Here is a 15,097-nt window from a genome sequence, read left to right as displayed (position 1 = left end):
AAATGGGTAACTTAGACAAGGCACTGCTCTTCACGCAGAGCAGCCTTGTCTCACACAGGGCAAGAAACTTCCTTAAGGTCTAACCTGGAGAAGATCTGAACACAGTATAGCTGTTTCATAGTGTAATACCTTCCTCTTTCAATGATTATAGTAATTTAAGAGCTTCATTTAAACTTCTTGCTAAGCTAATTTTCAGCCAGGCTGAAACACAAAACCCAGCTGGGATGGGGTGGAAGAAGTCAGCAGTTTGGAAGAAAGAAATCTAAGAAAGTAAAAATAGAAAAGTAAAAGCTTAGTGGAAACTTTCAATAAAGGTTGCACATACAATAGCTGATCTGCTCCAGCACCTGAGATTAATATCTGCCAAAGAGCAGTCAACTGGTTTCTTCAGAGAATTCAGGGATTTTTGTATAATTCCAGTTAATTCCTTTTTTCCCCTGTTCCTTTTTTTTTAAATTGACTAATAGCAAAAAGATAGCATCAACTTTATGATGGTACAAACCAGAGATGGAGTGCAAATGACACAGAATGGTGCTATGATTTATTCTTCTGTTGTCTAGAGTGTTTTTTAGTTTGGAGAAAACATGTTTTAGAGAACAGAGTTAATTTTTCAAGAGGTAACCATTAGACGGGAAGAGAAAACACCTCCTCCCTGTGAGCCAGACACTTCAGGGCAGCACAAACATAGACACTTACTGTCTGTATTACGAGTTTCTTCCTCACAGCCATACCTGCAGAGTTGTATTCTGGGGAGAATTTCTGACCAGTTTGTACATTGATGCTGTGCAGCATGAATGAGAGGTGAACTGTCTCTGCCAGAGTGCTTGTGGGACCTCTGGGTGAGGAAACTTTCGTCTGAGTGGGTGATTCAGATGGGAACTCAGGCATCCCTCTCACATAAGCATTTTTGTTGACTATGAAATAATTCCAGGTTTGAAAAAGTAAATGCGTGCTCAAGCACCTTGCTAGTTTGAGGCCTGCTCTAGCCTCTTAGCTGGGTAGCAAAGGCTGATGCATTAGGGAACTGCGGGGCCTTTTTTCCCTAGCACACATGCAGTTCTTCAGCACTTGTCAATCTTAAATTAGCGTTCAAACCTGTCTGCTGAATACTCGTGTGCAGCAAACAAGTGGGAGAAACACTTGAGTTTGTTAAGTGCATTTCAGAAGCGCGCAACGTGGAAATGGTGTTCTTCAACAGCCTAGAATGTTATTAAATGTAAATTAACTCCATCAACAGCCCGGAGATGCCAGAGGAATGATGTCAGCTGCCAATCTGCTCCTGCATATTTTGCAATATCAAATTAAGGATTTAGAACTTACACATGTAGGTATGTGGACATTTGCAGCTTGCAGGTGACAGGCTATTGCAACAGGTACTTGAGAGGGAAGCCATCAGCCAAGAAAAGGAAAGCTGATGGTATATGACGTCTACTGCTTCCCCGGAGCACTGGCTGAAAGGTCATGCTGTTGTAACCGTGAAGTCCCAGAAACGTTTCACGTTACCAGTCCTGTGGAAAGAAGCACTGTGTTTTTCAGTGTAGAACCTGTTGCCAACAAAAACGCTCAGCCACTGCAAAGATGCTTACGTTTGCCTGCCCCTTGCAAAGGGGAGCAGAGGAGCAGTTAAAAGGAAAGGGAAACACATTTCCCTTCTCCCTTAGGGCAGTCCCTGCTGCCTTAGGGAAGCTAACCATGCTTTGGATCTTTCGAGGTCAGCACTAGTGTTGCTGGGGAAGAGGATGGAGAACAGCATAAAGCTGCCTGGACTGGGATCAAGAAAGCTGTTGCTTTTGGTCTCCCACAGAGCATAAAGATACTCTTGGCTGCTGCAGCCGCTGCAGGGTAGGCTCTTTCCTTCAGTCTTGCCCCATCTGGAAAAACAGCCAACAAGTAACAAATGACAATCATACTCTAATACAAGTATTTTGTACAAATGTCTTCAGGCCTTTTCCTCCCCTAAAAAAAGCAACCCCACAGCCTGCAGTACAAGGTAATTTATTTTCTTGAGGTTGGTGGTATTAAGGAGTGAAGCTTCCTGCACTTTGAGACTGCCTTAGGTTGGTATGCCAGAGGCAGCATGCTTACAGAACTGTGGTTGTATCAAGAACTGAAGCAAGCTTTATTCCTTGGTTCCCAAATAAGAAAAATAATCAATCACAGCCTGCTGGTGTTTCAAGAAGGGGTATGGATTTCTGTCACAGTGGGAAATGAACACTTTCATCCTTTTCTTCAGGAATGTATCATTGACGAAGACTGTGACAAAGGGAAGTATTGCCAGTTCTCCACCTTTGAATACAAGTGTCAGCTCTGTAAAACCCAGAATACAGTAAGTCCCGAAGGAGATGTGGTTTTACGTGGTCTTTAGAAACTCAGTGTGTAAGTTATTGTTGCGAATGTCAGCGAGTCTTGATGGAAAACAACGTGCAGAGCTTTCGCTATGAGGTCCAGAAACAGGTGTGTAGAGCTGGGTTTTTCCTGCCTGTTAATACCATCAATTCCTCAAAGCATTTGCAGACAGTTAAGTCTACAAGCAAGCAAACCTTGCTGTAAAGTCATGTAATCAAGGATTATTATGATCTAAAAGCAACAGGCTGCCCCTGAAGTGATTTAAATACTTGGTAATTTCAGGGAGCTCTGTTGACTTCAGTGGGTTGGATGCTTGCTTAAACACAAGTCTTCAGTAAGAAAACTTATTTTAGTAAATGTTAAATCGATAATTTTATGTGTTAACACAGAATAATTAAAAATGCAGATTAGAGTGACCTAGTACGCCAACCCCCCTTTTCTTTGCAGTCCTCATCAGAACTTTTGTAGGATAAAGAAAGTAAAAACTGGGTCCTAACTACTCCTCTGTTGTAAAGTGACTGAAGATGGTAGCATCGACTCCCTGACTTAGGACCCTCCTCACAACTACAAAATATTTTTAATTAACAGGTCTTGATAGCGCTAGCGTAGTACTGCTGGTTGCCCTGTGTTAAGCACTTCCTGTGGGATTCACTGGAAAAGAAATCCTGATTTTGTATGGCTAGCCAGACAGGGCTTCACACAGCCAGGAAAAGCTGTTAGAACGCTGACCTGCTTGGAACCTTTAAGATGTTAACCAAACTACCTACAATCCAAAGTGACACTTCATTTTCATTAGGCTGATTTATTAGGTGTGTATACTTGGAACACTGGGACGGTGGTCACACAAAGCTATCTTTAGCTAGAGATTTGGACTTCCGATTGGCAAGAGAATTTTTTTCAAAGTTTTTTTTCCACATTCTTGGTTACAAATGAGGTCTTGTTGTTACTACAACTGAGAAGTGGATTTTAGTAAGATTGCTTGCAAAGAGTTAGGCAAAAAAATATTTCTGAACAAAGGGTAAATTCCAGAATGCATTTAACAATGGAAAAAAAAAACAGTAATGTTTTACACTGATAATGTTTCATATATTAATTTTTTTCCTTGACTGCAGAAGGCTGCCCTGAAATCCATGTGATTATATGGATTTATAGAACATACATACTATATAATCCTACAAATTAGAGTAGGATGTCTGGCTGCTGATCAATTTTACTGTAAATGCTAAAATAAGAATTCAGGTTTTGCAAGAGTGAAAGTGAAATACTATAGGAGTGCTGTTACTCTGCTGAGGAAGTTCCTGTCTGGCAAATATTCTGTCTGTACTGGCAGTGGAGCGCCTGAGCGGTTCTGTTTAAGCAGTGGCAATAGGACATGCAGATACACAAGGCATATACACGCAGTTGTGTTTAGGACGAGGGTCTAATTCTGCGTTTAGCCATCTGTTGACACACGCAGTTAGTGCTGGAGTGACAGTTTTGTCGTGTGCTTTTTCCCTTCGCAAGCACTGCTCACGGGATGTTGAATGCTGTGGAGACCAGCTTTGCGTTTGGGGCCAGTGCAGGAAATCCACTTCAAAAGGAGAGAATGGCACCATTTGTGAGAACCAACACGACTGCAACCCTGGAATGTGCTGTGCTTTTCAGAAAGGTTCAGAGGCTTTGCTTTTTATCCTTTGCATTTTCTAATACAGCAGTGTTAATATTTAGTTCTTTTGCCTGAAGCGGTAAATCTCTCCGGAATCAGTAGGACATTCTTCCTTGGCCTGTGGAGCACACTCTAAATTTTAAACCCTAATGCTGTGCATTGCGAAGGATTCACTGTAGTTAGTTTTCTGGGGTTTAGAAGAGTCTTTCAGATCTCCAAGGGATGGAGCTGTGCAGTACTACTGTACTGACAGTAGTCTCTTCCTGAAGAAGCAGGAGTTGATCTTGCTCACCAAACAAACTTCAAATGTCTTACTCCCACCTAGTGGAAAGAACATCAAGTTATGGCTCCCTAATAAGGGGACTTAAAGAGAAGTCCAGTCTGTCTTTTGCTATATCTTGCACGTAGATTTAAAGACTAGGTCACCACAGTTTAACAGACAGTTAATGACTTCTCATAAAATTCATTTCCTCTGACACACAGAACTACTGTTTCCTGTGTGCACTCCATTACCTGAAGAAGGGGAACCCTGCCATGATCCTTCAAACAGACTTCTCAACCTGATCACCTGGGAACTGGAACCCGATGGAGTACTTGAGCGATGCCCGTGTGCAAGTGGCTTGATCTGCCAACCTCAGAGGTAAGATGCAGACGGGGCAAGCAAGCTGCTAGAAATTGAGGGGTCTCTTTCTGTGGTAAATGGATACAGAGCTTGCAGATTCTTCCACACTGTAAAGAATTTTGACAGCTTTTGTCAGCAGTAGCATTGAAACTTTCTCAAATTTATGGCTTTGTCCTCCACAGATGTGCCTAAGTGAGTTTGGCAACACCTTAACCCAGTGTGAATTGTTTGTGTGTCAGGCTGGTACTGCTTTTCAGTCAGTCAGAAAGTACTAACGGTTTAGATGCAGCAGTCTAGTTTAATTCTCCACATACAGGTCTTGTCCACCGACTTTCTACGTTAGACTGGGCATTCCTTGTTTGCTTTCATACACAGACACGTTAAAGACATTTTAATACATGCAGGAAGTAGAAATAGGCGTGTTCCTGTACTACTGATCAGCCGTACAGAAGGTCACCTCTAGCACAAGAAGAAAAGGTATCTTTGCTTGCACTTCCCTTCAGTTTCAATCTGACCTGAGAAGCCAGTTGCCCTGCCGCCGACTGCAGATCTGCTGTTCCGACTGGAAACACTGTGCAGACTTCTTCAGTATCACTGAGCTCCATGAATAGGAAGCAAGCTGACTCCCTATTGTCTGCTAGAACTAAAACTTTTAATGTCTCATGCCTATAAGCATTCTTTAAAAGGACAGTTATTAGCGTTATCAGCAATTTCACTGGGAGAAAGTGAGATCATTACAGTTTTGCACTAAAAGCATTTTCAGAAAACCTACGTGTTGTCTATGAAATCAGCGCTCCAAGTTTGTTCCTACACTACCGTTTTCATTACATTAACTATCAACAAGAGAGCATAGCTGTGGTAGAGATGTAGATTAATGCTTCTGGTTTGTGTCCAGTTCCATTTCTACATTTTTCATGCATGAAAAGTAACATCATATTTCATAAATGTGACCTAAGGAAGCAGCCGATCCCATCCTTTCCAGCACCAAGATGTAAGTTCTGTGCAAGTACCGTTCACGTCAGGGAAGGTATGCCAGCACACATCTTGTCTAGTAAGACAGAGAACAGTTCAGATGAGTATACAGAAACACAGAAATCGTGTGAATATAACCGAACTGTCCAGCTATAGTCACAAGAATTATTTATCTGTTGAGGGTTATCACAAACACAGTAATACCGTGCATGCCAACTGCACAGGACTTGCATGGACAGTAAGGTAAAGCTGCTTCTGTGCATTTACTTGCTGAATCTGAAGATTCATGTAGCATTTTTTATGAAAGAAACAGCCCATCTCTGATTGAAACGGACCTTGGCTAAGTGTAACTAGTGAGAGATAACCATGGAAACTATCAAGATTATATCCTAGAGACCATGGGGGTAGACAGCTCACAAACGGAAGTCTTAGAACTCCTAGAAAGCAAAACATACAAGAATCCAGAAAGTACACAAACTAAGCTTCAGGAGTATCTTTAGGTCATTTACCCTTTGTTTCCGGTGCAGGAGGCTGCAGCTTTAAGCAGTTGTTGAGGTATGCCTGGCACAAGCAGTGCTCATCTCGCTGTGCCACAAGGACCTGTAGCCCTGTGCTGTCCCACGCAGTGCAGGCAGAGCAGATGTGCCATGGTGCAGTTCCATTCCTTTGCCTCCTGTCAATAAACAGAAATTACTTCTGGTTCCTTTTAACCAGAAGTTTTTACAGCAAACATGGGATGTTTGTTTGCAGACAGCAGCCAGTACAGTTATTACACTGTCCTATTTAGAACCAAATATACAATGCTCAGTTTTTTCAACTCTACAGCTTGATGGCAGACATTTCTTCAGCATTCTTCTTAAGCTGGAGTACATGTTTCTGAACTTGGTACTATGATGGGAACAGAAAGGACCAGTCATCACAATTTAGAAGGGCCAGATTGTGCTGAGGTCCAGTGCCATCTTGTGTCCCAGTATCAAACATGTTTTGCTATCAGGAACTTTGTTCTAGCTCTGTTTATGTGGAAATCTCATTTTTAACTCTGCAACTGTCAAGCATGTAAAATCAAATGAAGTCATCTGTGGTAGATCTGACAGTATCATGCATTTAACAAGCTTTCAGGTGGAGAGAGAATGAAGAGTTCTATCAAGGAACTAGCAGAAGAACATGAAAAGATGTACTCTGTGACCAGTGTCTCTCTTCTTCCAACAGCCACAGCACTACATCTGTGTGTGAAACATCTGCCAATGAAACCAGGAATAATGAAAAAGAAGATCCCTTGGTCGTGGATGAAATGCCAGTTCTCAGCTTGATACCAAGAGATATGCTGTCTGACTATGAAGAAAGCAGTGTCATTCAGGAAGTGCGTAAGGAATTAGAAAGTCTGGAGGACCAGGCAGGTTTGAAACCTGAGCCTGACTTAGCTCGTGATCTGTTTTTGGAAGATGAAATTTAAAATCCAAACACCAGGCAGTTTAGTTAGTTATGTCTAGAAATTTTTGTCTAGTGTCTCGCTTATATAAAGCCCAAACACATACTGCTGGATAGAAGTGCAGTAAACAAGGTCTTCAATGAGCAACCTTCCTGTGCACCAAACCTGCATGTTCAAATTAGTGTCGAATTCATTCGGTCCTTGGACCAAACCTGCTGTCAAAGACAAATGAGAAGTCTATCAGTGTTTCTTCTGGATTGGTATTTCCCCCTTGTACATTAGAAATAAACTAACCAGTACTTGTACTCATTAAAAAAAGACACATAAGCAAAAATAATCTTAAGTTGTTACGACTGTAGAAGTGACTTTTAAGTAAGTATGTTTAGGATCATTTATTTTTCTAGGGTAAGAACCACCTACTTTGGACTGGTTTAATCACTGATTCGAAGAAATCTTTTATTTTTTCTTCAGAAAATATAATCAAAGCTGCAACAACATACAGAGTCTGGGTGTCACGACACCTCCATCACCGCCCCCGCCCCCTCCGTTGTAGGGTATAAAGGATGCTTACCCTTCCAGATGCATATACCCAGGGCTGTTTTTCAGCGCTGTACCATGGATGCCACCTGTCCTGTAGCAGCCTTCAGTGTAATTTAAGAACGGGTGTTCCATAGCTGAAGTACCCTTGAGTTTAGTGCTTCCTAAGACAGTGGTTGTTGGCCTGACAGCAGGCCCCTTATGCCTGCTATCAGAAAAAAGCCTTTAACATTTTCCATATCAACAACAAATAGCATGTACATACTTACATCCATGTGACACACTGGCTTCTGCACAGGAAGTCTCGACTTGACTGTTCAGGGCTCTGCCTCCCAAGGGCAAAATACACTGTTGAGAACTGCAGAACAAACAGCTCGCTGGGCTGAACACAGAGAGTCGATTCTCAGTCGTACAGTGGATACGTAAAGCACCGGTATGTAGAACAGGGCAGCTGCAGTGACAAGGCCGTGCCTAAGCTAGAGCTACGCACAGTGCCACACACCGAGTAGCATACTGCACTACACCTCAGGACACCTCAGCTAAAGGCTCTGGGGACTATACTCCATTGTCACATACCCCTTTTGAGAGACAGAGGCGGTGAACGTAAATGTTACTTCACTTTAGCAGCATGACAACCTAAAGAGCTTTCTTGCCTTTAGAGACTTGTGCTTTTCCTGCTTTCATTCTATTACATCCAGAGAAAATTCTAGGAGAAGTTGTTTGTACTTTTAATACACTTCACAGGTATAAATCTGTGCCTGTTACAAATTGTGATCATTACCAACTTAGGTCATTGATGTAAGAAATCAATAGCAAGCTAAGAGTAAAACCCAATCCATCAAGCTTCCTGGCTCCTACCTGTCTCAGTTTGCTCAATGGCTCTTCCACTATTAATGGGTTTTTTGGATATAGATTCACCACCTGTTACTGCACATGGTAGAAGAGGACATGAGGCTCCAACCAAGTTACTTTTTGTGGAGCTGCTTCCCAAACAATCTGTACCACTTATGTCTAATGCGGAGCACTAGAGCACCAGTAACTTCACAAGAGCAGCGACAAGACTGTGATACTAGGCCACAAGTCTTGCACCGTTTCTGGTCTATGAAACCTTTTAAACAAATTCCTTGGGTACCAGAATTAATAACCACTATCATTATGAACAGGAAAGATCTATCATCAGAGCAGTCTGACTTTAGGGATTCATTTCCACCCCCAACTCTTGACACCAACACATACACATGCTCTTCAGAGTTCACTAAGTTTACCTTTCCTTCTTATCCCTAACAAAATGACTGTGCTTTAGAGACAGCCGATCTATACAAAGAAACGGAATTAAACATCATTGCAATTCTCCTGTTAAAACACTTCATAAAAGCAAAAATTGTCCATAAATACTGCCCTGCTTTAAGACAGTATTATTCTCCCTTCAGGTTTCCGGCTGCCTCAGTCTCTGAAAGATAAAGTGTTAGTATTAATCAGAAGTTCTCTAACATTTCCACCAAGCTCAGCAAATCAGAAACACAAGGCTTCTGTTTCTTTAAAAGACCCATGGTCAAACTTAGAAACGTTTGAAATTACCACAAAGTGAGGCAGATGCTGAGTAACGTCTCCCAGAAGGCTTCGGCAGAAGGAAGTGCACCCCTGGACATAAAGCACTGTAAGGATGCCCCTCAGTCCTCTGTGCAAGTTTCTGCCAAGACTTACAGGTTAAGCAAGCAGGTTTGGGAGTTCTTTTCTTAACCCTCCTTTATACCACCTCTAGATTTTGCTTCTCAAAATGTCTGATTTTAAAGAAAATTAATGACCCCTTTGATAGTTAATTTTTCTTGCTTCCAACACCTCCCGGAGTCCTTCAGCAGTCCGTAACGCACGTAGAGGGCAGGGTGGTGAAGCACGCTGCACTGGATGGCACGCACAGTCTGCCTCCGCTCCCGATCCACCTAACGCGTGCTGGGCAGGAGGAGCTACAGGTGAAACAGAAGAGGAAGAACTTAGGGTTAGGGGGTTGGGGTTACGGGTCAGGGTTAAGCTCGCAGATTCCTCAGGATTTTTAGGTTGCTGTGGGTCAGCACGCAAAGACGAATGGAATATTCAGTTAGTGAAAATCCTTTTTCCTCGCTGGAGCAGAGTTTAGCTGCTCATCATCTCTGGCTCTTAGCAGTTTCACTGGTGAGGAATTCAGTTCTGGAACAGGAAACTTACAGTTGAAGAGTAACGTGGTGTGAGTGTACAGAGAACAGCAGAGAGGATATAAACCGCTTCCTGTAACAGTGGGTACAGGCATGGGACGGATGTGCATGTACACACATACAGACACGCAGCCCTACAAATCCGACACTGCCTGGGGAAAGTCTGCATTTCCGTGAAACAGTGCCATAATTCTTCAAATAAAAACCACAGCATTTAATGATTAAAATAACAGAATGAACAAATGTTTTATTGGCATGTTCATTGTTGTAAACAGCATCTGGCATGAAAAAGTTTACCAAAATCTTTTGATTGTTATAAATTAGGTGGTTTTCCAAAAACTGTGGGAATTGTTCTCTATTGATCTTTACGGACCAAAGCAAAAACTTGCTGTTCCTCGGCTTTGCAATGAAATCATGCTGACTGCATCAGTCTTTGCACCACAACCCGAACTACCAAGTTTGTATGTTAGAGGCTGCCCCAGTATTTGACTACATACAGCTACAGAATCAACTCTGGGAAAAACAAAATGACTTTCAGTGGGTGGAGCAGATGCAAACTTGTAATAGTCTCAAAAACAAAATGTACAAAAAAGTAGCTGAACAAAACAAAAACTTCATTAACAAGGGGAAAGACAACCCTAAAGTACCCAGCATCATCAAACAAAATGAATACAAATTTAAATAGGCAACTATACTTCCAGCTGTACACAATGGGTGTTGATATGTGGAAAGAAATACCATGGTAAATAGCTGCAGTTCTGTTAAATGGAGAGGGAAGTTCTATTTACACACTGAACGCCAGACAGAGCTGATCACCAGCTTCCGTCACCTATTAAAAACCAGTTTACCTTACAACAGCACTTCTGCACAATGCACCAACACCTGCTGGCAGCTTTCTGCGGACACCTCTCAGACCACCTGTTTTCTGGAAGAATATTTTAAAACCTCACACTTGCAGCACTTCCACTTCATCTTCGACCCTTTGCTGCCGCTTTTCTAGAACCCATGTGTTAACATTTACTTCAGACTCTCTGATGAGGTAATGTGTGTATCAGTGAAACAAACAGAAAAGGATTCTTTCATGGCCTTTGCACAGCTTTTATTATTAAGCTATGAGTATCCTGTTTGAGGCTAGTTTCACTAGCTACTATGTGCACACTGTCCTCAAAAATTTCCACTCATTTCCCTCCCCGCCCACTTTTGAGTTCTAATCTTTTATTTGCACATCCCTTTTATCTTTACAGTACATTTGACTATAGTGCACAACATGATTCCAAGTCAAACAGTGGCCCCAGAGGGCACTGCGCTTCTGACTGGTAACACAGCCCAGTCAGTGCTGGTGTCAGCGCTTTACACCTAACGAGTGTCCTGCCGGAATGGCACTACACAGTAGTAGTGAACCTTCTTATTTCAACAAAAAAATTCCCCAGGGAAAATGCTATGGCGAGTATCAGTCTTGAGTCAAATCTTTATTTGGTGCTCCATCCAGATAAATTTTTAGTGCTTTTTCTTTACGAGGAGAGTAGGTTACTCGGTGTCCAGTCTTCTGGAGTCTGCTGCTTTCTTTTTTCATCAGTTCATTTCTCTGCTCATCTGTTAATTCCATTAATTCTTCAGTTTTATCCCTAAAAGAAAACCGATGTTAAAATTCAGATTAATACAATGACCGTAATTAGGATTTTTGTAATTTTTTGACTTGGAGCAACTTAGTAAAAAACACAGCCAAGCATAATACTCCTCACACAGTATTTTCTTCTCCTCCAGAAACTAACATTGTGTCTCACGCTGCTTTGCTAAAGGAGACACTCAGTATTGTGACAGCAGGCCTAGGGAAAGCTGCCTGTACTCCTCCATCCACCTGTTCCTCACAGACACCCGTGACACCGGTCTTTATTCAGTCACAGCGCCCACAGCTGGAAGCAGCCTGTCAACCAGCCCCTGCTAGAAACTACCAGCTGCTCTCCCAAATAATTTTCAAGGCCAGCACGTTATCAGCCAGTTGCTTCCCCCAAACTCATGTATAATTACGAAAAATAACTTAGAAGCAACGTGTTCCCGAGGGGACCCCACCCACCAAGTTTAGCAGTCGACAGTGTTCAAGCCCTTAGTCCTCAAATACTGCCTGGGGGCTACTGCTGCCAGCCGATGAACATTCTTCATGTTAACAACATTTTTATCATTATATCCTTTTTTCCAATGAAGCCATACTAATTTCTCGAAGAAATAAACTCAGAAAATAAAATCCCTGTCTAAAACCTATGGCAAGGCTCTCACAGACTCCACGTGGTATACGGTTCTATTTTAAGAAACTAAATCCAGACACACACTCAAGCACGTAGCAACTAGTTTTGCATTCAGCATTATTTTCAGCGCTTTGGGAGGGAGGATTGAGTAAAAGTGTGAAGTGTTTGTCTTCTTAAACAATAAACTTCATAGTCAGGCTGAGGAGCACAAACATTTCAGCTCAACTCTGTAACCCTCTTTCCTTGAAGACAACAGAAAAGTATTTTTATGCTTCTGTTGATTACATCACCCCTCCAATCTTATTCACAGGCTTTTTTGCATGGTTTATAATACTGCAATAAAATACGTACCTATAAAATATTACTGCGCCATCATCACAGATGTACAGAGGCCAGACATTCAATGTAGATACTTTAGGATTCCAGTCCAAGTCTTGGTGAATCTCTAGAATGGAAATGTCACATGGAAACGTTCCTCTACCCTGAGAAGAAGGAATTACTTAGTGAATAAAATAAAACTCGTATCACACATTCATGCCCTTAAAAAGTAAAAAAGACAAAGTCTTACTTACCTTTGCAAATTCTATGTTTTCTAAGGGTATTCCACTTATCTCACTCAGCTGTAAAGTGAAGGAAAACGGTGGATTAGCACTATTCCACAACAATGTTCCGCAGTGTCTAGATACAGTTAATAGACCTGTCAAATCAGTTAAAATATTCAAAAGCCTCCAGTGACCCAAAGCATTAGTACAAAATCAGTGACAAGGTACTAATTTTTTACATTTCTGGTTACTAGTGTGTCACAAATGACACTTGCTGATAGTATTTCATCACACTTCTCTTCACAGTGAGCAGCTGACAGCAAAAAGTTAATAGAAACAATTAGTAAAAGCCACATTCCAAGATGCAGACACCAGCTGCCTCATGTTAAACCTTCGGGTTGCTCAGTTAGCCCTCAGCAGCTTCCCTGCAGGCAAGGAAAGCTCCTCTCCAGTCACCCTGGTAAGCTATGCACAAGTACCACCCATCGCCGTATCCCTGCCCCTCCTACCGTAACAGCCCCACCATTCCTCAGCCAGCACCACTGGCTGCGCTCCCTCCTTGCACCTGTCCCTGCCGGGCACCTCCCTGGTGCCGAGTACACCACCCGGCCCCCGGCCCCTGCTGCCGCTGCCCACACCTGGCACCGTTACAGGCTCCTGTGCCCGGCGTGGCCCCAGTGGAGCCCTCCCTGCACCAAGCACTCTCACGGTGCACACAGGCTCATCACGGCCTTGCCCTCAACCCAAGCGTGGGCTGCAGTCTCATCTCCACGGCAATGCAGACACCAGCTTCCATTTGTTTTTTGTCTATGGCTGCTTCTTTTCTCAAAACTTGAAGATAATTCCTCTCTAAAACTCTTTCCTCTTTCAAATCTACTGTTAAAACAGACACGGTCAAATTAAACTGATGGTAAGAAAAGACTTGCAGCCAGTGTAATTTTCTAACTCTCATTTCCTTAGAAAACTAGGGTATATGACACTGACAAAAGCCCAGCTGAAATGTATCAGCTCTACTAATAAAATCTGTCTGCAAGAAGAGCTGGCTGAACACATCTATCACTACAGAGGTCTCAAATTCAAACTTCTCCTGTTACCAGTGGGAGTAAAAAGATTCAGGCCTCTCAGAGAGACTGCTGCTACAATTGCTCCCTGCACATCAATTCTTAAGAAAACAGAGAGTAGCCAACACTTTCTTCAGACACAAGTGCTTCTTAAACTTCAAATTATGGCTTTTTTGGTGTGTTTATTCACCTGAACACTTTGATACCAGACCATTATATGAAACTAAGAAGTTGATAATTATATGGCTTTAATAAGATCAGACTAGTTCTCTGTTCCTGGGGCGGGGGAATCACCATGCAGCAAAGATTTCTGTAGCTATGACCAACAGGACATCAATAAAGCTCTTCGACACAAGAAACTTGCATCAAGTTACACATTTTACCTTCTCTTTTAATTCCTCCACACTGCTGCTTTCTAGCACTACTTCCTGGAAAGAATCTAGTTTCATCTCTGATGGCCTCCATCGTCTCGATAAAACAGCGAGCTGTGACATGGATTTCATCTTTTCCACTCCTAGGAAAGAAAAAAATTTATTAACATCACAAAATATCCTGTTCACAGGATACTCAAATATATAATATATACTCAAATACAGACACATACTCGGAAATGGACGACTGCACTGCACACACACACAGAGTAACACAGAAAGTGTGCTGCCAGTAATACCAAAAAAAGGGACTAGGATTTACTTGAACGTTTACCAATTCCTTCCCAGGAATTGTCCGTAGGCAGCATCTCTTAGGAGCCATCACACCCAGCTCGGTTAGACACGCAGTGTCTATTCAGCTGACCTCCAGATCCTGCATCTGCATGAAACCATCCTCGGCAATCTGTAATTTATCCACGTGCTTCACTTCATCCAAACAAGCCTGCCACATTTGACTTCTGGGCTTCACAGACTAACTGCACTCGTTACTAAAGCCTTACACCCAGCACGTGAAGAGTTGTAGTAGGTACTGCCGCCAGCCTGTCTATGCCAGCTACAGGTAACGGAGCCTTCCCTGGCTGACAGGGTAGTAGTGGTAAAGGTTACAGTGAGCCAAGCAGAAGCAGTATAAAAGGGCTGGGTTTATTTTTGCTTTAAATCAGGCTATCATTCTGTCATTCAGTGTGCAGAACGCGTGGCTTACACAATTCTGTCCACCATTACAGGTTTATTTTACCACCACCACTGCTTAAGCTTCTTCCTGAATACCTTCTATAGTCCTGCCCTACAACTACAGTCGTGCCACCTTTCAACACCAGACTGTCTGAGGTGAAGGTACAGCCACCTACTGCTTCTTGGCATTTATTTTAAGTCTGAAACAACCATATCGGTTTTCTTCAGAGCCAGAGAGTAACTCATTTCAGAATGTCTGCAGTGGTGTGATTAAGTTGCTACGCTAAGAAACTTCACTGTGAAGTATTCCAAGGTGCATTATTTAGCTGCCTAACATCTGCAGTCTTTAGCTGAGGAACAGGATGAAGACAGTGGTGATGACGGAACCCTGACTCACAGCAGTTGCCT

At 42.5% G+C, this 15,097-nt stretch overlaps 2 protein-coding genes across 2 annotated transcripts in view; one reads left to right on the top strand and one right to left on the bottom strand.

Annotated features, from left to right (window-relative positions):
* Positions 1-2,233: 2,233 nt before the first annotated feature.
* Positions 2,234-7,163, top strand: DKK3 (dickkopf WNT signaling pathway inhibitor 3; the record flags this gene model as incomplete). Its single annotated transcript, XM_010137411.1, has 4 exons — positions 2,234-2,326; positions 3,850-3,994; positions 4,475-4,631; positions 6,795-7,163. Coding segments are annotated over 4 exons (639 nt in total), but the record flags the coding sequence as incomplete, so codon positions are not given.
* Positions 7,164-9,877: 2,714 nt separating this feature from the next.
* Positions 9,878-15,097, bottom strand: part of USP47 (ubiquitin specific peptidase 47) — a 40,525-nt gene continuing 35,305 nt past the window's right edge. Inside the window, exons 25-28 of the mRNA XM_010137410.1 lie at positions 13,970-14,100; positions 12,556-12,603; positions 12,335-12,465; positions 9,878-11,365 (exon numbers count right to left, since the gene is read on the bottom strand). Coding sequence (XP_010135712.1) covers positions 11,191-11,365; positions 12,335-12,465; positions 12,556-12,603; positions 13,970-14,100 — 485 coding nt within the window. The 3' untranslated portion in view covers positions 9,878-11,190. The remainder of the gene's footprint in view (positions 11,366-12,334; positions 12,466-12,555; positions 12,604-13,969; positions 14,101-15,097) is intronic.

Source organism: Buceros rhinoceros, unplaced genomic scaffold (assembly GCF_000710305.1).
Source record: "Buceros rhinoceros silvestris isolate BGI_N320 unplaced genomic scaffold, ASM71030v1 scaffold43235, whole genome shotgun sequence".
Taxonomy (NCBI): Eukaryota; Metazoa; Chordata; class Aves; order Bucerotiformes; family Bucerotidae; genus Buceros; species Buceros rhinoceros.
The sequence above is the reverse complement of the archived record's forward strand: the minus strand, read 5'-3'. Positions and strand labels throughout refer to the sequence as shown.